Raw genomic sequence first — 24,858 nt, forward strand, 5'->3', positions numbered from 1 at the left:
AACAGTCTTACAGAATGTATTTTTTATTAGCAATAATACACTCTAAATCCAGTCCATTTCTATATTATACAGTATGTCCTTTGGAAGTGGTCAATAACACAGATCATAGGCAACACTAAAATTTTAGCTTGACAAGAAGACACAGTATGCTTTAAAACATTACGCTACGATCTTTACAGCAGCTAATGGAGTGGAGTAAAACTATACTTCTACAAAAAATATATTATTTGATCTCATTTGATATCCTCAGATGTTAGACTTCTCGGGATTTAGGAGAAGTATAAAATCTTGTTGTGTTCAAGTCAACACTTTATCATTGATCTCCACTAAGGCAATGAAAACCAAAGTTAAAGCAGACAGTTCTATCTTTTCAGAAATTGCAGTGGTTTAGGTTTAAAAAAATTCCCCTCAAAAGGCAAGACTTTCAGGTCTCAATAGTGTGTTGAGTTTGTGATTAAAGAACAACAAAACTCAGTTATTAAAACAGAACAGGTCCGAAGATTTCTGAGCCGTCAGTGCAGAGTGGATAACGTGAGGTTCCAACTGTTTAAGCAGTTTAACTCAACAGGAACACAGGGGTGGGTGTCCCATGATTTCTGCTATAAATTAGAATCCCTACACACTTTATTACAATATATACACATTTTGATTAGTTATGGTTAGGAGTATTGCTGTGCAAAAAGCAGCAACAGCCAAGTGGTGACAATTCCAGTCACTTGTTAGATAAATAAATGTTTCATCCACATCTCCAACCTGCACTCCAAATGTGCCAAAATCCAAAAACAACTTCAACATTATTTTTCATTGTTAAAAGGCAAAATAATTACAAAAGTTTAAAATATCCAAAGGCATATATTCGACTTTTGGAGATACAGGTACAGTACATATTCATTGTTCTGGCTTATAATTTATCGTACTACACACAAACACCTAATGATCCCACCGCAGGTTTGATATCCTTCAAATGTAAAGACTGCTTATATTATCGAGGGTTGCTATAACACGTATGGAGAGTTAATTTTGCTTTACAGCAGTTTATATTAATGTAGCTTGTCACTGTTAAGTCAAAGCCACAGGTGGTGGTGCGTGTCTACAGCAGAGCTTGTGCTCTTCCTTTAGTCTTTTCCTCCTCTTGTCGCGTCATGGCCTGGATCACAGCGATCTCTTTAGCTTCTTTCTTCTTGTTCCTTGCCTCAAATAGCAACCTACTTAAACAAAGGGAAACACAAATAATAATGAAAAAAGAATAAATCTGTATGCTCCTTTCATGGATTTTTGATCAGTGATGCAATATTCAGTTCAACTCAATTCAATTCATTCATCTTTTATACCGCTATTCAATTCAAAGTACTCTATGCAGTGAATGAACACTGCACAACACCGTGAACATACACCTTGTGAACAATTGTGTTGGCAGCATTATGCTGTGGGGATGCTTTCAAGAGGGACATGGAGGCTGACCAGAGTTGATGGAAAGATGGATGGAGCTAAATACAGAGTAATAATGGAAGAAAGCCCATTAGAGGCTGCACCAGACTTGGGACAGGGGTGGAGGTCATCATCAAGCAGAACATGCAGCCCTAAACATACAGCCTGGCCTAAAATAAATTGGCTTAAATCAAGCCTGGTAAACTCCAGTTCCTAAAAATCAAGGTCCTTAATGTTCTACATGAGCCGTTCCCCAAACCAGCTGAAACAATGGCTTAATTATTTCCTCAGTATGTCATCAAGTTCTACTCAGGCGGGATAGTGAGCCTTTTTATTTGATTCAAACTTGTTGAACCGGGGAAACATCTAACACATGCAGGACACCAACACTTGAAGACAGGAGTTGACCACACTTGGTTTAGATCAAAGCATAATACTGGTGAAAGTGGCCCAGTCAAAGTCCAGACCTCAATTCAATTGAGGATCTGTGGCAACTCAATTCAGTTAAATTCAAAATACTTTATTAATCCCAAACGGAAATGAAATGTTGTTGTAGCTCATATTATACAGGTTTCTTCAAAGAGCTGTTGTAGATGCTGATGGTGTGGGAAGGAAGGATCTCCTGTAGTGGTCTGTCTTACAGCAAATCTGAAGAAGCCTCTCTTTAAGAGGAGGCTCAGGGTTCTCCATAATTTTTTTCCATTGTATGAAAAATCCTTCTTTGAACAATGTTCTCCCGAGGTTCCAGAGCTTTTTTATGTCCCTGGCTCTGATGCTGCTACCCCAGCAGATGATGGCAGAAGAGATCACAGTCTCCACAACAGACTTATAGAAGAGATGGAGCATATCGCTGCAAACACTAAATGACCTAAGCTTCCTCAAGAAGTACAGTCTCCTCTGTTCCTTCTTGTAGATGGCTTCACAGTTGCATCTCCAATCCAGTCTGTTGTCCAGGTGAACACCAACGTATTTAAACTCCTCCACCACCTCCACTTCTTCTCCCATAGTGGAAATAGTGTTTGACCTATTCCTGTTTCTCTTAAAATATACAATTATCATTATTTACATTCAAGATGAGTGGATTGTTTCCACACCATGCTACAAAGCGGTCCACCAGCTCCCTGTAGCTTCTTGTCCATCTCTGATCCACCCCACGACTGCAGAATCATCTGAGTATTTCTGTAGATGACTGGAGTCTTTCTTGTACTGGAAGTCTGAGGTGTACAGAGTGAAAATGAATGGTGAGAGTACAGTCCCCTGTGGTGCTCCTGTGCTGCTGACTACCTGTTTAGACACACAACCCTTCAGTCTGACAAACTGTGGTCTGTTTGTCAGGTAGTCTTTGATCCAGGAGATTGTTGAGGCCTCCACCTGAGTGTTCTAAGGCTTCTGACATAACAGATCAGGTTAAATTGTGTTAAATGCACTGGATAAATCAAATAACATGATCCTCACAGTGCTGCTGGCTTTGTCTAGATGACAGTGGTGTTGTTGAAGCAGGTGTATGATGGCATCTTCAACTCCAACTCCACAGCAATAAGCAAACTGAAGGGGGTCCTGATTGTATTGTTTTATTGTTTGTTTATTTATTGTTGGCAAAGGGAGCAACAGCATCTTCTGAATTGGTTGAAGACAAACATGTAGAAGCACAAGGGTCCATGGCTGAGGTGGAAGAAAACATTTCAGGTGTGACAGGAAAGCTGTGGTTCAAAGGAAGGTAGAATGTCTGTTTGGCTGTGAGCAGGAGAGGAGGATGCTGAGCTTGTCTCTGAACTGAACCTATTGAAGAATGTATTTAATTCATAGGCTCTGTCCATACATACATTGATCCGATTGTCCTTCTGCTTGGGATTTTCTTCATCCCTGACCACACATCTCTGATATTGTTTTGCTGGATCTTGCTTCACAGCTTCTTCCTGTAGACCTCCTTGCTGTCTTTTATCTTGACTCCAAGTTGCTTCTGTATACTCTTCAATAATTCCCTGTCTCTCTCTCTGAAGGCTTTTTTTTCTTGTTAAGCAGGTCCTTCAGGTCACTGGTGATCCAGAGTTTGTTATTGGGGAAGCATCTCATCATTCTGGTGGGGATCGTGTTTATATAGACGGTTACACATTTAGTCATGGCATTGAGGTCCTCTTCAGTGGCTAGCACAGTCGTCCCAGTCTGTAGCCTCAAAACAACCTCGCAGGGCTTCTTCGGGTTCCTGTGACCTCCTTCTCACAGTTCTCTTTATTACAGATTGCCTCTGAACGAGGGGATTATATTTCAAGCAGAGAAAAACAAAATTGTGATATGATTTGCCTGGAGGATGTCTTGCTTTAGAGAGTCCTCAAAATTTGCATTAACAAAATCCAACGTTATGTTTTCTCTGGTAGAGCAGTTGACAAACTGTTCAAATGTTGGAAGTGAAGCAGAGCGTGAAACATGGTGAACAGTGGTGAACTCTCTGGGTGAATAATATGGACAAAAATTACTGCTAAATGTTTAATATCTGGACCACTGAGACGACACTTCACAGTAACATGTCATGATTGCACCATCTGTTGTTTACAAGTACTGCTAGTCCACCTCCTTTGCGTTTGCCGCTCCTCTTTAAATCTCTGTCTGCTCGTATGGTCAGAATGCCTGGCAGAGAGACGCTGGAGTCGGGGATATGATCCTGCAGCCATGTCTCAGTGAAACACATAATACTGCATTCCCAGTACTCTGGCTCTGTCCTTTGTAGGGCTTGGAGTTCATCCAACTTGTTTCCCAACAATCTCACGTTGCCCATCATAATCGATGGAAGAGATGGTTTGAACTTCCTCCTTCTCTCTCTTCTCTTTGCTCCTGCCCTGCAACCACGGCACCTCCTTTTCAACTCATCAGGGATTTGGGATTGTAGTTGAAGTATTATTTGAGCTTTTGAGATGTTAATCAGCTGGTGATGTTGTGAAAAACTCCTTTTTGCTATGGTTATGCATCATAACAAAATGTACAAAAGTAAAAATGTATCAGCAAAAATCCTTCCAGCTGCACTCCTAATGTGCCAAAATCCAAAAATAATCCAAAAAAAAAAAAACAGTACCAAAAATACATTATTGTTAAAGATGATCATTTAACTTTCAAGTGCTCTTCAGTCAGCAAACTACGATTAGGAAACTACTAATATAATATAAAAACTAAACAAATCACCACATTCTGTGCAAGGCGTGTTTATATAGATATTCAGCGTAATAATGTAAAATAAAATGAGATTTGGAATCCGAAAATGACAGAACATGAGACAATTGAACAGCAAAGAGGATGCATATATATTTTGTGTATTATGTCCAATCCTGACACCCTAACCTGTTATAGATAAACCTGGTCTGAGTCTTGCAGAATAACTCTATGAGACCAATTCATGCTTTTTTTTTCTTCTTTTCAGCTGTTTTAAGAGAGTGCATGGTATCACATTTAAGATTTGCCCAAATGTTCTAAATGTAAACATATTTACATTGTAAACAATCATTTCCTATTTCTTATAAACAAAGCCTCTAACAAAGTAACAAGAATTTGCATTTAATTAAAAGTGGCATTTACAAAATATAGCTTGGATAATAGATACTTTTTATGTAATAAAAATAAAAATATTGTAACCTATTTTTGATTATCCTTTGCACAATAGCATCTGTAGTAAGGCTATTCCCACTGTCCACAGTTCGTAGTATGCCTCTTTTTCTTGGCTCCTGTCAAGAAAGCAAAAATGATGAGAAGAACTATCACAAATCATTGCTGCAGACTAATGAAGTGTGGCATGTGCCTGAAACCGTACAGCATGAGGGTCAGATCCATCCTTGTCAGGGTAGATTTCCGTCTTACCATGGCAAACAAGATCAACCTGGAGACACAAAGGCACAAGGATTTCCAGAATACATTACCTAACAGCAAGAAATCTTTGCAATTTTTTGTACTTGCCTTGAAATGATCCAGCAGATCTTTTGTGACAGCAAAGGGAGCGCCAATCACCACTTCTGATACATACTGTAAAACCACATACAAATCAACAAATAAACTAATACAGAAACAGAATATGCATTTGATGCAGAGTAAATTGCTGATTGACAAAGGAAAATAACCTACTCTGCATGCCAGCACGCTGAGGGTTCTCTCATGGACATTCATGATGGGATAATTTTTCCCCTTGTAACGATTCACCTCCTGCAACACAAGAAAATGTGTCAGACATGCCATTTATCTTTAAATATAGTATCACTCACATAGATGTTCACCTGATCAAAGTGCAGCCCCACTATGATGTACGGCTTTTCAGCAAGCTTATGGACCGCTTCCAGGAAGTCAACATGGCCAATGTCTGACAGGAGTACCGTCAAGGATATTGCTGGTTTTCATAAAAGAAGCTAATGTCATCATCTAGGACTGTACTCACATATTGTTAAATATTATTACAACAAAGTTAATAATAATAATAATAACTACAAAAATGTAAAGCAGAAGCAAAGCATAAATCAAAGTTAACCAAGAAAGCAAAATAACTTTTTTGTATTTTCTCTTTCATTGCTGATTGCATTTTCTGACATGATCATTTATCTTCACTATTCTTTTTTAAATTTTTCCTGTTGCTCTTTCATGGAATTTTATCAAATTGAATTGTGTTTATCTCTGGTTTCATTATTTTATTAAGTATGTTTTAACACCATAAGAAGTTTTTTCCTGTTTCAGATGTCTTCTTGGTTTTTGCTGTGTAATTTAATACAACATTTAGAAATTACATGTATTTTAGAGACTGGAAAGAGTGAGCATGAAAAGATATATAAACAGTATCAAGTGCAGTTTATGAAAAGATACGAAAGAGGTCGAAGGCTCCTGCGACGTAGATAATTGTGTCTCCGGGTTGAGGCTCCTGGCCTGTAGCGAACTGAATTATCTTCTGAGATGTCTGCAGCAACTGAGACACTCCCGTCCATGGGCTGTGGCCCTTAAGACCATGTGACCAAACAATAAAGAAATTAAAACATACAAAATGAGTACTTGAATTAGGGAGCAGAATTAAAACAGGTAAACGTCCGAAATACAGTGATATTCAAAAAATTTGAAAAGCCGTTCTGATGAGGTTCATCGGTGAGATTAAAAGTACCTTCGGAAAACAACAACCTTAAAGCAGGCATTAAACATACTTTTCCTTAAGTCCAATATTACATCAAACCAATAAACCTTATTTTTATTGGTCTGATGTAATATTCTTATCTTAAATGCCTTAGTTTTCTTAGCTGTAGGCGGATAATCATCGTAACTCACAGAAATAAAGGCTTGAAGTCTGTGTGTAATTAATCTATATAATGTATTTCACTTAGTGACCTGAGTTACTGAAATGAATAAATGTCAGTCAGTCAGTCAGTTTTAATAATATTCCAATTCATTGAATATGACTGTGTATTTTCATACACTGAAAAAAGGCACATATGTTTTTTTTGTCACTGTCTGATATTAAGTATGACTAAACGTTATCCTGTTTTAGGTCATTTAGAATTACTAAAATTATTTTCCTTTGATAAATGCCAGAATAAAGACAGAGTGAACATTTCCTTATTTGCTTCAAAGTCAGAATATAACTTTGATTTTTAACCATTTGGAAAAAGCTCAGATGATGTATAAATATTAATATCCATTCTGTCCTTTGGAAAGGAGACTGGTTCTGTGTCCGAGAGGTGAACCTGTTTTGATGCCAATGTGTGCATCAACCCCAGCACAAAAGCAAAGATCTTGTCTAGATGCTGGCTGTAGCTGGTAAGAGTTTTATCATCCACAGTGAAATGCGTCCTGTACCAAGATGAGCAGAAATCCACACAGCAAGAAAGAAGCCATTACTGCAAAAGCAACATAAAAAGCCAGGAATGCACACAGGGACAAAGATCCTAGCCTTTGGAAACATGTTCTGAGGTCTGATGAAACTAAAATTGAAATGTTGGGGAATTATGATCATTGTTGCATTTGGAGGAAAAAGGAGGACGTTTGCAAGCCTGAGAACAACATCCCAACTATGAAGTATGTGAGTGGCAGCACACCTGTGAACATTATGTTCAAATATTGATGCAGCTTTGAATTTTGAGTTCTAAAAATTCCCTATCAAGTTTATCTCCCTTTACTCTGGCATTCAGCAAATATAAATACATATTGGAAGTCTAACTGGTCTAAAACAAACTAAAAAGTTTAGCACAATTTAATGCATCTGCTTTTCCAGAGCTGTCATAATCTTTGTGCAACATCACTGCCACCTAGTGGGTAGAGCAGTAAAGTAACCAGTAAAACGTCTGAAGGTAACAAACGAATTCAAAACTGGGCAACATTTCTAGAATAAATTTATTCAACACTTGCCAAATAAACAGCATTAGTCGTCCAGTCAAGAGATCCTTAACTGTTTGTGACTAAAAGCTTGTTGGTTTTTAGTTGCTCTGTCATCCAGCAACAGAAGTGCTTTTCACTGTTTGCTGGCAGGGCCTACTAAATGATTACTAAGTAGGTCTAAAACAAAGCCCTTTGTTTAATATCAGCTGACAACTGGCCCAAACAGCTACTACTTTCTACCTAAATGACAAAAAAGAAGAAAATGTGCAAGGAACATCATTACCTTTCCAAAGTTATCTGTGTGCTGCTGATAGTCTGAGCTGTCCTGAAAAGACAAAAAAAAACAAAACTGAATATTTGGCTAAATCGCTCAGGTTAGGACCTTAAACTAGAATTTGGTAAAACCCACAATGTTGCTGTGATGTGCTTTGGTCATCAGAAGCATCCTGCCAACAAGGTCTGTAGTGGAAACTCCCTGCGTCCTCTTACACTCTCTGCAGCAACGCAACATGTCATGTAAGTTAATAAAACACACATAAAAGCCAACCCTGACTCTACATCTTTTGCGTGTTTGATAGGAAAAAGCTCACCTATAGCGTCCTGACTTCTTCACCTCTTCATAGGTATCTTTCCCATCCACAGTTAGAGTTATGTCATCTGAAACAACATGACACAGTCAGGATTATAACACTGTTACTCATAGCTTTGATTGCCTTTGTGTGTTTGAACAGGGTGTTTAGTACCTCCGTGCACACAGAAGTCGCTGTTGTACTTGTCGAGAGTCCCGAGGGTTGTGACGTAAGGGGCTCCTTCCACCACTTCGTCCACCCACTTTATGGCCCGCACCATCTTGTACCTTTCGTCCTGAGTGAAGACCGGCGGACCCTTGTGCTTTGAAATCTCACCTTCAAACGATAAAGTGAGAAAATAAAACAGAAAACCAGCAAATAGAACTTGGCTAAATGAACATAGAAACAGAAATCTCAGTTTCAAGTTGCTAACTCAGTTCACTAAGTGAAACACATATAAATTAATTGCACAGAGACTGATGTTTTCAAGCCTTCATTTGTGTCTTTTTATTTAGATTTTCTGCTTACAGCTAATAAAAACACAACTCATTTATGATTAGAAAATAACAACAGACCAATCGAAAAAATATCTTGGCGAGGTGCTGATGGTGTAGGGGTTAAGCACGCAGCCATATGCAGGGGCTGCAGCCCTCAATGCAGCTGTCCCGGGTTCGGGTCCCGGACCCGGCGGCATTTACCGAGTGTATCTTTAAAACAGAACTGTGGGCTCAATGAAAAGTATGCTTAGTACCTGCTTAAGGGTGTTTTACAGTATATGTAAACAATATGAAAGAATTCATAGTATATGGTATTTTCACAAAGGTTTAAAACAAATTGTGCAACATGATCTGATAGCTTTATTGAACAATGAAACGCATGAGTCATTCCTACTCCTGCTTAAAAAATATAGCATATTGATAATTATACTTAGAATATTGCTAAATCTAACAGTTTTAAATGCACATTGTGCAGAATATTAGACGCACGAGTGTCTAAGCGTTACTCGTCAAGCTGAAGGTCGCTGGTTATTTCACTAGTTGACCTACATGGGTAAGCTCTTGGTCAGTTGGCTCCTTCAGTAATTTGTAACCACATGGTCCCCTCACATTGCAGTTTGATTTCCACCCACTCCCATTTCACTAACCCATGTGATGGGTTGATAAAATAGATTGCACTTCTGTTTTTTTTTTTTTTTTTGGCCTCTTGACTCTTATAAATATGTAAGCATGAGATAAGCTTTGATCAAACTAAAATAACCCTCACTGATAGTCATTATTTACTGGATTCATAAAACCAGATAAACTATTATTGTAGATCATTATAGTAGTAGATTATATAATATCAGTTGTTGTCAAAGTACAAAACATCCCCAAGGTGGGTATCAACTCATGGATTGTCGGTAACAGAATTTTGTACCAGAAATATTAAGGTAAAAAGAAATTGCTAAAAGGCAAAAAAGAGGAAAAATGACTACCACCCACTAAGGTAGCCGGCCTGTAATCTGCAACTCAACTCACACCAATTACTTGCTAAATGCACTTTAAAATACCATTACCTTAATATGATTGATAAGTTGACCTTCATAAGTTTTTACACCACATCGTCCTGGATTTTTCACCACCAAAAATATTTCCAAAGAGCTAAATTGGTCTTTCTTGTAAGCAAGGGAAAGTGTAATAGCCTTCTTCCGGCCAGAGAAAACTTTCTCAATCAAACAGTATATCACAAACTAATTATGTGGTCACTGTTTTTTTTATTGATAAGATTAAGTTAATCATTTGAAGGAAATACTACCAGGATGTCCAGGACTAGTCATAAAGAGCTGGCGTCCTGCATGTTTTAGATGTGTCTCTACTCCAACAAAGCTGAATTGCTAATTAACCTATCATTTGATTCAGATCTGCTGAAACAATGGAACATTTAAAACATGCAGGACATCGGCTCTTAAAGCTTAGAGCTGTCCAAACCTGCAATAGTTGATTAAAATGGACCCAAGTTGTGCTCTGCATTGAGTTTCTACTTTTCTAGTTAAACGGCAACTTGGGTCAACTTGGGTCATACATCTCTTCCTGTGTTTAAACAGGCGGATGAAAGGACCTTTACAGCTCATCAAGAAAATTGACTTACTTTATCCTCCTTGTTCTAGTAAAGGCCATGACCCAGAGGATGAAAGCTTAAAACAAAGGTTAAAAAACTGTCAAAGGGAGGCAAATTTTGCAAATACCATGATGGGAATTATTGAAAACTTTGGGAAACTATTCTGCTTATTTCTTGGATATTGAGTTCGACATCCAGTAAACTGATCAAATACTGAATTATCCTGAACTATTCCTTTAATTGCTTTCTTTGTCGTAAATCTGAGGTTTCAGAAAAAACAACACCAAATTGTACCCTGAGTTCATCACTAATTTTGTGTCATTTGATGACATAATTTTTTTTTGTGAGAGGAACTGGTTGTTATATTTTGGACCAACATGCATGGCCAATTGCCACAACTCAGAACACACAAAAGTAGGGGCCTTGTGCTTAAGCAGTATATCAATGTAGCTTCATTCAAATTTAAGTATCCGTTTAAGCCTTACTGTTTGTGTGCACTCCAACGATGAGGTAATCTCCCATAGCTTTGGCCTGTCGCAGCTGGTTCGAGTGGCCATAATGCATCATGTCGTAGCTATGGTGCAAAAAAACAAGAATAAAGGACTTATTTTAGTGAGTCATATAGTAGGATTGTAATTAAAATTGTTCACAGAATCACAGAAAAAACGGAGTTTCTACTGAATTTGTATTATTTGTGAAAATAAATTAAGTCACAGCAGCTAGCATGCATACAACTTATTTGCTCTTTTCTACTCCTTAAGTAAAACTTTTTTTTACCTTTGACTGGACTTAAATATATGCATCAGACCAAAACACAGTTTATAAATATGTTTGCAGTTATATCTCAAAAGCTTGGTTTATTTCAGTAATTTGATTTAGATAGTGATATACATACATATATATATACAGTGTATATATATATATATATATATATATTTAGTACAAAGTGGTATATTCAAGCTATTTATTTCTGTTAATTGTGATCATTATGGCTTGCAGAGAAGGAAAACCCAAATTATTTATTTCTCAAAAAAAAGAATGTTAAAATATTTTAATGTCAAAGTCAGCCTACTGAAAAGAATGTCAATTTACTGTACAGTATTTACACCCAACAGCTGGTTAGGAATAATTTTGCATAATATTGGGGCGACAGTAGTGATGATGGTAGGGGTTCGTCTTCTAACCGGTGAGTTGCCGGTTCAAAACCCCACTCTGTCTGTCTCAGTCGTTGTGTCCTTGGGCATGACACTTCACCTGCTTTGCTTGCTGATGATGGTTAGAGGGTCAGGTGGCATCAATTGTATGAGAGCCTCACTTCTGTCAGCCCCAAGGCAGCTGTGGCTACAATATATCCTACCACTGTCAGTGTATGAAAGGGTGAATGACTGATTGTAGTGTAAAGCTCTTTGGGGTTCTCGGACTCGATAAAGCTCTATACAAGTACAGGCCATTTACCATTTTTACCATGTATACAGACAGCATCAGTGCAGGATAACATTGGTGTAATCAGCTTGTGGCTCTACTAAGTTGCTAACTAAGCCAAGGTAACTTTAACTGTGGTATTACATTGTCTCTGATTTGGGAGTGGCTTAAAACAAGGAACTGGATAGTTGCAGCCCATGTCCTGGATATATCCGTATGGCTGCTCTTGAAGCACTGACTCCAGCTGCAGTCCACACCTTGTGAATCTCCTTTAAAACTTGAATGGGCCTTTCTTCACAATCCTCTCAAAGCCAAGGCCATCCGTGCTGCTTGAGCCCTTTCCACCACACATCTTCTTTCCACTCAACCTCTGAGAGGTTGAGTGGAAAGAAGATGCTGCATCCAATGCTGCATCCAAGCATTTTACTGGAAAGTTGAGTGGAAGAACAGCTCTGACAGAAAAGAAAATACATAGTCTTCCTCAGGACTGTGTAGACCATAACATCATCCTAACATTACATTTATGTGTTTAAAAATATCATTTGTATTGCTCTTATTTAACAATTTTGCTTTATGGGAATTGAATTTAAGCTTCAGTAGCTGAAACCCATAACCATACAAATGAACAGAAATACATGCTTAAAATATGTCACTGTGTAGTCATGATTATATATCATATGTGACCTTTGGGGTTTGACTCAAACTACTAAAATAAATTAGTTTTTTACTGATATTATAATTTATTGAGATGCATCTGTCTCTACAGTGTTTTGTTATTAACCCATCAATATTATGTCCACACTTTGCCAGAGTAGGAAAACTGCAAAATTGATGTGTCTAAACATGCAAGTGAATGATGAAGAGTTTTTCTTCCATCCTGCTTGTCTACCCTCAGCTTTAATAATGTCTGTAGTTGATTAGATTAGCACAGATAAGAGACACAGGGTGTAGCACAGTAATCTCACAAAGAAACAGAACAGATGGGTGTTAGCCTCCCATCTGAAGCTCTATAATGCTTGCTGCCAACATGACACTGATATTTACTTTGTCTCTTCTCTTTAGATTCGGATCCGTGTAGTGGGAAAAAACAGCTAGATAATTGCACATATCCCATTCCTCTATATTTATTTCAGTATGCTATAAATAGCACACTCATAAAAATCAGTAAGAAAACAACACTATTATTATTAGATTACAAACATGGCACAGACAGTTAGAGAGCCTAGTGCTGCAGTCCTGCTGCAAACAGACTCAACTTTGCACCAGAGCTTTAAAATAGCAATAACTACACTTGGAATGCAGTTATAAATCGTAACTTTTGGAGAAAATCGACTTGTTACCCAGAGTAACCATGATGAGTAATGCGCCATGTGTTGTCAAACCATTGAAACGACATTCAGGAGCTCTAAGGTGACTGAGCAAGCCAAGAGGAATGTAATGAGCAGTGTTCGGAGGTGACTGAATGAAAGACCCTGAGTTGCATAAGATCTTTCTGTTTGTGGGATTTCAAGTGGCCTTATTCCTCCTGTATTTTTTAGCAGGGAAGCATCATGAGCGTATCACTGTGGGAATGATGAAATTTTAATTAGAGAAGCCTGTTAACAGACACCCAAGTGGCGCCTAAGCTTCTCGAGGGCAATGGCTTTGCAGATATGTGTGCACATGGTGAGGGACTGTTTGGGCATGTGTAGGAAACAGCAGACGGCAGAATTTTATTCGATTAGCTCTAATGTCTCTGATGATCAAAGATAATAAGCTATGAATCAATAAGCAAAACGCATCTCATTGGCTGAGTCTTTACAGTCTTGTGTGTGTAGAGCACCACAGCGGATTATAAATTTGGACTTTGGTTGATGATGCCTCTCTGACAACAGACCTTTAACCCCACCACTCTCCTGACTAATAGAAACAGAATCAAAACTACTACTTCCTTGGAAATTTCCATTCAAACCACAGACAAAGAGATGAGGGATACCAGTAAGAGTGATCCAGAAAGGGGAAAATGTGCTTGAAGTCCTTCGCAGGTGTTCGCCAGAGGGGTTGGAGGGGAAAATGACATGAGCTCTGTTGACATTGGCTTTCTTTGCATGCTCACCCCACCGGTTAATATTCCGGCATCCCAAATATTCCGCTGCATGCCGTCAAAGCATAGATACACAGCCACAGAAACGGCAGGAATTCTGCGAGAGAAAGCCACCATAATCCTGGTCTTCATACGTACACTCCAAAACATCTGTTCAGTCGCTGCAGGGAGTGTCCATCATGGATTGGGTCATTTAAGTTATTAGTTAATTTGCAGATTAGAAAATCAGGTGATTTTTTTTCTTTTAACACCTATAAATAGTTTATGCTGGAATACAGTATTTATCTGGTTTGCTTTATTTAAATAGCTTTTGTTTCCTCAGAAGCCATTGTAAAGGCAGAAGAACTGGGTTGATACCGGAACAAACAGGATAACTAGTCTAGCAGCTTAATATTAAAGCAAGCGTAAAAGAAAGCAAGTGACTTGAATCAAACGGGAGTATCAATTTGCACAAAAACAAAAATGTGGAGTACAAATTAAACCAGGTCAGATCAAAATGTAATAAACCTGTTCATTAAAAATAGTCTTGACCTGTACAGCAATGTGATAATGGGTGTTTTCTGACCAGTTAAAACATGAGCTACAAATAGACTCCAATATTTATACTAAACTGCTGAGTTGATTTAATGCAGCAGTCTGTTGTGGCGTATGTGAGGTTAAACCAGCCAAAACACACCACAATCTTTCCGTTAAGAAAAATGGGTGAGTGTATGTTCAGTTATTAAGCCATGGTTTTGACCATATCATTATTTTAATACATTTTCCAAGCTGTATAAACTGGAATGCTTTTTGGATTTAAGGAAATCAGGTGATGTAGATTTGTGTAACGAGACAGGGCGTGGCCTAAAGGAAGCAACACCCTATAGTTGGAACCAAGTTTCTGCATTCACTTAGCCATTTTGTCCCTCACTGTCTGCATTAAATGAGACCAGAATTTTCCTGTTTTAGGTCAGTTAGGATTACAATTTTTTTTCTATTTGCTAAATGGTTAAATAAGCAGAAATCTTTTTAAATGTTTACATTTATGTCCTTAGTATTTGGCATATTCCTCCTGATAGAATTGGCGTTATTATATCAGGTTTGTAGGCCACAAATTTTTAATATCAAAATTTTCCGTGGGACGCATGCTGCGTTCCATTAACCTCAGAAGTCGGAACTGGGAAGTTGGAGTTTACGTCATCTCCAAGTTGTAGCATTCCAGTTTCGCTCTTGCTCTTGCTTTTGTTTGTACTGCTAGCAACTGTAACAGCAGTCTTACAAAAATAAAAATGACAATAAACATTGTTCTAAGCTTTATTTCGGGCATATAAACAACGTTGAAACATCTCATCTTATAAACACTGAAAAGTAGTATGCATATTACAGACTACATGTTACATAAATAAGGAACTGCAAAAACAATAAGTATGAACGTTTTACTACTATTGATGAAAGCAGCAACCATCTTGAATGCGGAAGTCTGGTATGATCATGTTGGCCCAACTTTCCAACTTGTAATTCCGACTTTCGAGGGCATATTCCAGTTGACCTTTAACTCAGAGATTGGAAGTTCCGACTTCAAATGGAACCCCCTATGAGATCAGGGTTGTGTTGCATAAATTTTTTTGTCCTTAAACCATTTTGTAACTAATTTGGCAGTACGATGGACAATGACCCATCATTGTCCATTTGGAGGACCCATTTGTACCCAAGCCTCAACTTTCTGGCTGGTGTCTTGAGATGTTGCTTCAATATTTCCACAAAATGTTCTTTCCTCATGACGACATCTCATTTGAAAACTGCACCAGTACAGCAAAAAATCCCACAATATGACGCTGCCACAATTGCACTTTAAAGTTGGAATAGTGATCTCAGGCTTGGGTGTTTCTCACTTTTCCCTCCAAATGTAATGACGCTCATTATGACCAAGCAGGTTGATTTTAGTTTCATCACACAACAGGACATGTGTCCATAAATTCAAATTCTTGTGTGCATTTGCAAACTGTAATCTGGCTTTTTGTGTTGCTTTGTATTAATGGCTTCTTCCTGTTCAGTGGCCTTTCAGTCTATGATGGTAGAGGACTTGTTTCACTCTGAATAAATCTCATTTACCAGCTTCAGCCAACATCTTCACAAGATGTTTAATTTGTGTTCTGGGCCAAATTTCACACCAAACACCCCTGGGACACAGACCAATTCCCTTTCTTGTACGGCATGATGGCTGGACATTCACATGCTGTTAATACTTTCACATAACTGTGGCCAACAAAATCTTTCATAGTCTGGCCCAGCTGGAGATCACAAAATATATGCTATATAAATATATAACATTATCTGGTGTATAGAAAGACAGCGTTGGAGAGTTTTGCACTTAAAAGATCATGGTATGCCTTTAAAACGCAAAGCAGATATGCAATAATATGACAGAGTTATGATATTAAAGAACACTTCTGTGATTGTTTGTTATCCTGTTTTGTTATGCTGGAAGAAGATATTTAGTGTGGTGGATGTGTGTTTGCAGTTACGCCCATTTCCCTCAACACTATCTATTTTAAGATAAGCCATGTCAAAGTTAATGTTGCAATCTCATTACTATTTACAGGTTGTCTGTGATGTACGTTAAAAAACGCAGATTTCAAAAGAGAGAGTAATTTAAGAAATCTGATTAAACAATTGCTTGTACAGATGTAGATACAGACACTGGGCAGCATGTCCATAAAAAGTCAAGGGAAATAGAACAATCATCGTCCTAATTACCTCCTGTCCAATCAAAAAATGACCAGATGTAACTGATGACTAGTGTGAGTTTTTGAATATCAGATGCTTATTTCTACAGCTGTTTGCAAGAACATCTGTTTAATTTGGTCAAATGACCATTTTCCTTTGTATTTGTGTCTGGTTCTGCTTTTTTGAGTAGACTATAACTGCACCTTTTTCCCCAGCTGGACTAACTGAGAATTTTTAAGCCACATTCATACATACAGGTTATCCAAACTAAATCTAAATAATATGTCTTTTGTCTTTCTTGATAGAGACGTAAAAAGGGAAGTAAGCATTTGATGCAAGCTGGGAAATTACAAAGAAATTTTAGACTTATCTCCATTTTATAAGTACTGTGTTAACAGAGAACTAAATAAATAACTACATTCTGCTTCCTATATGCATTATGTCAAAAGCTATAGCATGAATCATCATTCAGATGTGATTTCTGTTTTATTCTTGAATGCTGATTTGTGTGTTGTATCAGTCTAGAAAGGTCTTAGCAGATGAAATGCAGAAACTCTGATGGTTTTCACTTTTAAAACCTATGTAACAGGCAAATAATAAACACCTAAAAAGGGGAGTTTGTATATTTACAAGAGGTTTCATGTGAAGCTTTTTAAAAAAATTCTACAGAAGTAAAGCAGGTCCAGTTGATGGTGCTATTATGGCATAATACTTTATCAATTCAACACAACACTCAGTTATGAACAATAAATTGATACTACCGATATGTTATTATATAAAAGCATGTTTACTAAAAACGAAACGCCAGACGAATAATTGTAAGGCAAAGTAAAAAACGGGTGAAATGTCAATTGATTTGCATTATAACACACTGGTTCTGCATAAGGCGATTATCCCACTCATAATAGGCTATCTGCTGCTGAATGTTGCATTCAAAGTTTTGCCTGAGCTGAACTGATAAGGTGTCAAGCAACCTCCTGCAGCCTGCATGGAGCAGGCCTGTCCTGATGAGACAACTTCATTCAAACACGAAGGGCTGGGGGACATCTCTGTGGGATGTTCATCACACCAATCCAATCAGCAACTCACCAGCCGTCGCACCACACACTGATCCTTCGCCTCCTCTTCTCCGGACTGCGCGCTGCAGGGGCGTGGGTCGTCACTGCGTCTTTCCCCGCAGCTGCGCTCACTTGGTGGCGCTGGTGGTGACCGTTCTTGATCATTCTGAGGCTGCTCTGTTTTTTTTGTTGTTTTTTTTCCCCTTTTTTTGGGGGGGGGGGGGGGGGGGGGTTGGGGGGGGGTCCTCTGTAAAACCTTACTGCCGAGGGTCTGTTTATTTTACAACAGCCTGGCAGGTGTGAGCCCCCCTCTCTGTACAGGACGGCCGGTTTTAAGAGCAAGCAGCAGCAGCAGCATCAGAAGCAGGAGAAGCGGCAGTGGGGCGATGCGCCAACGCCTCTTCCACCGGCCACGCAAAGACGCACGGTGCGTCAAGCTGATGGAGCAACGCAGAGGACACATAGAGGAAGCGCACAAGGGGCTAAAAACGACACCCTTCACAATGTTGATCGAGGATTTTATTTTGAAAAATATGAGACGTGCCTCCCTGTTTTTACTTGATGGAACTTAAAGAGCAAAGTTGTTGCGTAAGACGTTTTCCTCCGTCAGGTGACCATATCTATTAAGCTTCAGCTCTGTTAAATGCCAGAATATTGAGGGGAAATTACTTTTAGGTATTTTTTAAACTCTGTAATACACGAGTTTGCATGCATTTCCTCAGTATTTGGTATATTTACCTTTTAAATTCTGCGATGGACTGGCGACCTGTCCAGGGTGTACCCTGCCTCTTGCCCATAGACTGCTGGAGATAGACACCAGCTCCCCCGCGACCCACTATGGAATAAGCGGTAGAAAATGACTGACAGACTGACTTTTTAAATTGTAAGACTCCAGTCAAATGTTTTGGGTGTTTAGTGAAGTGCACCAGATACATACACATAAATGATGCTGCCAGGGCTGCACGCCAACAGTTGGGAAGGGGGTGTCTGGCTCGGAAACTTCCCATTTTTACCTTCCAATGTAATGAGGCTCATACCGAGAAAATTCCTTTTTAGTTTCATCAGGACATGTCTTAAAAAACAAAAACAAAAAACAAAAAAAACACAAGTCTTTGTTCATGAGCAACTTTGCAAACCACAATCTGCCTGTATGTTGCTTTTGGATTATTGGCTCTTGCAAAAGACCAGGCATTAAAGTGATCTTTCCTCATGTAAAAACGAAAACATGTTATTTTATGTGTATTTGTTAGTATTGGGATGAAAACAGCCAATATTAGCTATCTTATAATACCAATAAGACCTGTCTGGGCAGTTAAATATTGTTTAACTCTGATGAAACTCTATTCTGGCTGATTACTTTTCTTATTGACACATTTTTTCCAAACATCTTGTAGGAAAAAATTAAAAATTAAAAATTGCATGTTTTTCATTCTTTTTGGAAAAATTGATTCAAAATGGATACAAAACCAATCTGTCTTCTGTTGTACCTTGCCTGACCTTTTTGACATATTGAATTTGTTTGAGGGATGTAGGCTACTCTTTTAATTTCATTATACTTTCAGTTAAATTGAGACCCAGCTGTTTGTTGGCCATGTCATTGAGCTGATCTACATTTGCAGAAGGAAAGTGTCATAGTCCATTTAATAGTTTTGACCCACATGCAGAGAGGCAGGAGAAAAGTAAATTTTTTTTAATAGTTAATGGAACCGGGGCTTGAGACTCCAAACTGTACGAGAGAAATGAAAGGGGTAAATAACTTTGAAGTGCGGTTGGGAAGCAATTGAAAATGACTAAGTTCTTGCTTACTGGAGATGAAGATGAGTTTAGATGAGGGAGAATGATGTGGAGCCTAGTAGAACGGTAATGCAGTTGCTGAGTCTGCGAGTCAGTCCAAGGAGGTGGTGAGTTCAAGGGAAAGTTCAGCTGAGGTCTTGACAGTTTGATTTTTATGTGTGTTACCTGGTGAGGTTTTCAGAAGCTGCATGTGAAGGTAATAGTTGGAGGGTGAGCAGGGTTTGCTTATTGAAGGAGGTAGGCTTGAGCTGTCAGGTAGTACTTGAGGCAGGTAAGTTTCTTGAAGGATTTGAAGCTCTGATTGAGGCAGGATTCAAATCTGAGACTTTGAGCCAAGGCCGAAGGTTGCAGGAGCTTTGAGGCTTGGATTTGGAAGTCACCTAGAAAGGAGCACACAAAGAGGTAAACAACTATGAACTTTGGCATGAACACAGAACTTCGAGCTTGGCCAGATGACGTTACCACAAAGGCTAACACTCAGGCACTGGAGTGCTGACAGCTCCACCTTCTTGTACTCCTCCAGATGGATGAAGATGAGGAACACCTGCTACTCTCCACACCGGAGGATCCTGGCGGCATCTAGTGGTGAGTAAGTGTAAGCAGCAGGCAACAACAAAAAAAAAAACACAAGACAAAAACTCCCAGACTCCAAAAAAAAAAAAAATATCTACAAATACATTGTCACAGTTCCTACTGAGATTTAGGAAATGAGAAAAGTGGGTAAAATTTTAATATCCATTTCTGTGACAACCAACTGTACTGGAGTCTGACAAGCATCAGAATTCATAATTAAATGCAAATTAGGGTAGAGATATAGATTTTATAAACACTAAAAGTATTAAAATAATGCAGCATCAAAATAATGAAAAAAATCAGCCTTAAGCACATTAAAAAATAAGCTTTATTTATTATTATTTTTTATAGCAACCAAGGGAGTGTGCCATTTTGAATTCTGCAGGAATTCAAATCGCTGCAAATTCAAAGTCCCCTCATAGTTTAGACAGATCTGAGAACAACAAAAGGTTTTATTAAGACAATCTTAGGAGTCTGGAAGGCGTAGGAGCCCTACTGATATTTTACAAATAGAGTTTGTGTACTTATTTTTGGCTTCAGAAACTGAAGTAAAGGCATAAGAGCTTGACTTTTATAAAACCAAACAGGGTATGCAGTCTAGCTACTGAATGTTGAAGTAACTGTAAGTGGAAAACAGAGACTTGGATTTAAGAGAGTTGTAGACTTGCACTAATTTGCATATGAAGATACAAAATGTATAGTATAGTTCTTAACTGCTGAACAGGGCATAGTGGGTGGTATATACCACATTTTAAAAATTATTGATGTGTTTTCAATTTCTGCCGGAATTGTATTAATGCATTAAAAAGTAAAACAGTTTTGCCCTGCAGAGCAATGTAATAATGGGTGCTATCTGACCTGTGAGGCAGATGCCACCCCACAGCATCACACAGCCTCCTCCAAAAGCTGTTTGGCAATGGCCGAGAGGATTTGGCAATTTTGGCTCGAACCACAAAAGCATTTTCCAAACAAATCTGGCACCATTTAAAGGGAAATAAACAAGCTTTCCAAAGACAAATGTTCTTACTTTTGAAGCTTAGTTGTTTTGTTTTTTTTCCAGCAGAGGGAAACCTAAACCTACGCAAACCCGAAGCCTCTTCCTACCAATCAGTGAAACTGAATATCCTGATCTCTTTTGTCTTGTCTTTTTGTTTTGCATCCTTTTATTAGTACAGGGACACAGATTGTGGAGCACAAACTCTTTCAACAAATCATATTTATAGGAATATCCCTTAATGATTTAAAGCCAGATTTAAGTAAACTATAACTGCGGGAGTTGACAGAAACCTTAAATCAGAAGTTAAATAAACCTTTTATTACTTTCACTAACAATCATAGGCATATTCTGCAATCAGCAGCATGCCGAAGTTCAGCAGGGCATGTGTAGTAAGTGTTTACTCCTGCTGATGGAGATGGCAACATTAATTGTACGGCAGGTTGTGGTCTGAGAACTGGGGCAGGCACCTGCTGCAGAAGTGGGTGAAGATGAAGAATGCTGTCCTACATAGCCCAACGGCTCACCTTAACCCAACCTGTCAAGTTAATCAACTCTTCAGAGGCCGTGTGCTCGTCTGGGGCAGCCGTCCAAGGGGAGAAGCAGAGCCCGTTTTAAGACACAGGTCACACAGATGTGTAGAAGCATTTAGGAGAAGTGAATGGTAAATGGTAAATGGACTGAACTTATATAGCGCTTTTCCAGTCATACAGACCGCTCAAAGCGCTTTACACTAGCGCCACATTCACTCAATCGCACTCACTAACACTCACACATTCATACACCGATACGCAGATCGGTAGGCAACTTGAGGTTAAGTGCCTTGCCCAGGGGCACATTGACATATGGCAGGAGGAAGCTGGAATCAAACCCACAACCTTCTGATTGCAAGACGACTACTCTTCCTACTGAGCCACAGTCGCCTCAAGAACAATATTGCTCTAAAATTACGCCTGGCGTAGCTGGGGTTTGGAGTTGCCCTCAAGGATGAAGCAGTACGATGTAGCCTGTCTGAAGCCATCTGTCTCTTTGTCTGAGCAACTTTTCCCATGAGATGTGTTTTGGTTGAAACACTGCTGAGGAGCTTGATGTTTGATGAGGAGGGGGGAGGTTGGTTCAGGAGCTCCACAGAGAGCTGAGATGACTAACTCACAACTCCTCCTAATCTAGGACAAGCACACCTAGACATCCTTCATGACTCTAATGTTTTACTCGTGTCGGGCCAAAAATACGCCCGCTGAGGTTAGCCAAAGTGGGTCGCCCAACAGCTTTTTTTGGATTGCAGAAAAAAAAAAAAGAAAAAAAAAAGAAATGTGCCATCTAAATGATCGCTGTCTTCTGAAACCCACCCTGGACAGCAAAAAGCCTTCCCAGCCAGTTTATTTTTATGAGCATCAAACTGGGTCAATGACGCCACAGAATATTGCAAAACCTAATTTCAAGAAATTCAAATGACAGCAACGACGGATGAAGTCCTTTTCCAAAACATTTTATTGGTCTTATAGAAAATAAAGTAAGCTGTATCAACAAACATACAATATATACATCAATAACTTAGACACCTCAGAGAATCACATTTAAATCCACAGTTGTTACTGTTTATGAATACATAGTACTTATCTACAGATTGCAAAAATTACAATAATTTAATTTATAAATAGTTACAATTAACTATCATCTGTTTTCATACAAAGTACTGCAATATTTTATTACAACCCATACAGAAAAATAACAAAACAGAATACTAACTTTGTATTATTCCACTTATATTCCCTTTGAAGCACAAACCCACTCCACAGAGCAAGAGAAAAAAAACCTGCACAGTCAACCGTTTACAAATTCCACTTTTTAAAAAAATCCAGACGTCTTGAGAGCTACTAAGTTCAACTGGCACACAAATGTTGTTATTATCCTCTCTAACACATTGCTTACAAAGAAGAAGAAAAAAACAATGAACAATTATAAAATTACATCAGCAGAATAAATTACAGTGTTGGGATCAATTAGAAATACGCCACATAATGAGAGCAGAAAATGCTGTGGAGGATGGGACAGAAAACGAGGAGCATTAACGACTGGTGTAGCAGCAGAGGTGGACGGACACACACACGCATACACACACACACACTCACAAATACAACAATAAAACAAAACAAATAGACTTCGCATGAGGCCCTTGGGACAGAGCTATAGTTGCATCCACATTACAAACATTTGTAACTCTTGTGTGTCTTTAAATCAGTCAGTGTTGAATTTGGGAATCTGCAAACTCAATAAGGCTGGATATTTTATGGATTCCAGGGTTGCCACACATTTTCCATTTTAGAATTCCAGAAAAATTTTTTAAATAAAAACTAAACTTGGACGTTGGTTGAATTTTATCTTCCTGAAATGTGAGCTGTGCCCATGAAAAACTTGCCAAGTCTTTTCTGCTAATGCCAAAGAGCTTTCGGTGGAGGCAGTATGATAGTGTGGGGTGGCAGATTCCTCATTGGAAGAACAAATATTCTATAGAAGTTACTGCTCGGCCCCACGACCTTGGGTTGTCAGAGGTACTTCCAGAATTCCCGTGCCGTTTGTGCCAGCATGAAAAACAAAACAAAAATGTTTGGCTTTGATAAATCCCAGTTGAAGAGTGGACCACCGTCCTAATCCCACATCAGTGTGTGCTGTTCTCCAACACACCAATAAGGCCCCTCTTCTTCCAACTTCAATCATCCAGTTTAATAAATGACACCAAACAAGAGTCAATAGCAGAGTAAGCAGTTTGGCACTGAGAGCGAAGAGCTGGCAAGTTTTTCATGGGTGCGGACCACAAACTCAATCCTTTTTCTGCTACGTTTATTTGGATTTTTATTGGTTATTTCTACAAATCATGAAACCTGACGCTGGGTTTAACTTCTGAGTCGGCAATGTGGTAAAGGTTGTTGTTTTTTTTTAAATCTGCTCAACTTTGAATTCTACAACAGGTTTGACAAATCTGGACAGAAATATCCTACAATAAATACAGCTTCTTTAAAGCACAGTTTGTAGATTTTTTTATACATTTAACTAACTTGATTACGTTAAAAACGTAGGACTTTCAATGACTTGTTTAAACCAGAACCAGTTTTAGATTATTATTCATTTCATTTTGGCTTGTTTTTCTGAGGGGTTTCACTAAAACCAAACCAAAAAATTTATTAAAAGTTGTGATGCGGCAAATCGAAGACAAAGTATGTAAGTTAAATATAAATCAATTTAAGAATCACTTATTTTTTTAGAATCTTGTGCATAACAGAATAGGAAATAAAAACTGAAAACTTAAACAATTTTCCACACTCAGTCCCCCCCCCCACACTTAGCATATCTGGAAAGTGCTAAAAGTTAATTCCAAGACAGCGCAGGAACCCTGGGATCCTTTAGGTAACAAAGGGCCAAATGCTTTCATACTTCTGGATGCAAAACCTCAGGAAAGCACAAACTCTGCAACAACAAAAAAAATGTATCCCAAAACTAAGCAGCAAGAACATTTAAACAACAGACTAACTCTGACAATATTAAATAACCTTACACATCTCTCTCACATCTTTCCACTGAGTTGCATATTAAGGGTCACTTTTTTTACAACGATCATCAGTACCTACTGCAGCTACATACTATACACCAGTATGCGTGATGAAGACTCGTCGCCTTCCAGAGATTCAAAGACTGCTCAATAGTGCCACTTGAACACCTTTTAAAGACACTTGACACGAAAAAAAAAACTCCACAAGACGGCCACGGCAATAAGGACGCCAACATCAATACTGGGCTATGTCAAGAGTC

General features: G+C 38.6%; 1 protein-coding gene across 2 annotated transcripts; it reads right to left on the minus strand.

Annotated features, from left to right (window-relative positions):
* Nucleotides 1-17,898, minus strand: LOC124864066 (ethanolamine-phosphate cytidylyltransferase-like). 2 transcript variants are annotated; one of them, XM_047358680.1, is made up of 13 exons: nt 17,722-17,898; nt 10,907-10,995; nt 8,499-8,660; nt 8,346-8,412; nt 8,165-8,249; nt 8,039-8,080; nt 6,259-6,388; nt 5,682-5,764; nt 5,533-5,610; nt 5,368-5,433; nt 5,225-5,290; nt 5,050-5,138; nt 1-1,208 (listed from the first exon to the last, which is right to left on the minus strand). In XM_047358680.1, the coding sequence occupies exons 1-13, from the start codon at nt 17,853-17,855 to the stop codon at nt 1,091-1,093; spliced, it is 1,209 nt and encodes a 402-aa protein (XP_047214636.1). In that variant the 5' UTR covers nt 17,856-17,898; the 3' UTR covers nt 1-1,090. The 2 variants fall into 2 exon arrangements, with proteins under 2 accessions (XP_047214636.1, XP_047214637.1); XM_047358681.1 differs by having other exon boundaries at nt 1-1,205; nt 17,722-17,897.
* Between the last annotated feature and the right edge of the window lie 6,960 nt (nt 17,899-24,858).

Source organism: Girardinichthys multiradiatus, chromosome Y (assembly GCF_021462225.1).
Source record: "Girardinichthys multiradiatus isolate DD_20200921_A chromosome Y, DD_fGirMul_XY1, whole genome shotgun sequence".
In the NCBI taxonomy this organism is placed as follows: domain Eukaryota; kingdom Metazoa; phylum Chordata; class Actinopteri; order Cyprinodontiformes; family Goodeidae; genus Girardinichthys; species Girardinichthys multiradiatus.

Excerpts from the sequence above, each read along its gene's own strand:
- LOC124864066 (XM_047358680.1), bottom strand. The coding sequence starts at position 17,855 with ATGATCAAGAACGGTCACCACCAGCGCCACCAAGTGAGCGCAGCTGCG. Across the intron at positions 8,661-10,906 it reads CGTTGGAGTGCACACAAACA|GTGAGATTTCAAAGCACAAG; the intron begins GTAAGGCTTAAA and ends TATCGTTTGAAG. Across the intron at positions 5,765-6,258 it reads AGGAGCCTTCGACCTCTTTC|ACATTGGCCATGTTGACTTC; the intron begins GTATCTTTTCAT and ends TACTCCTGTCAG.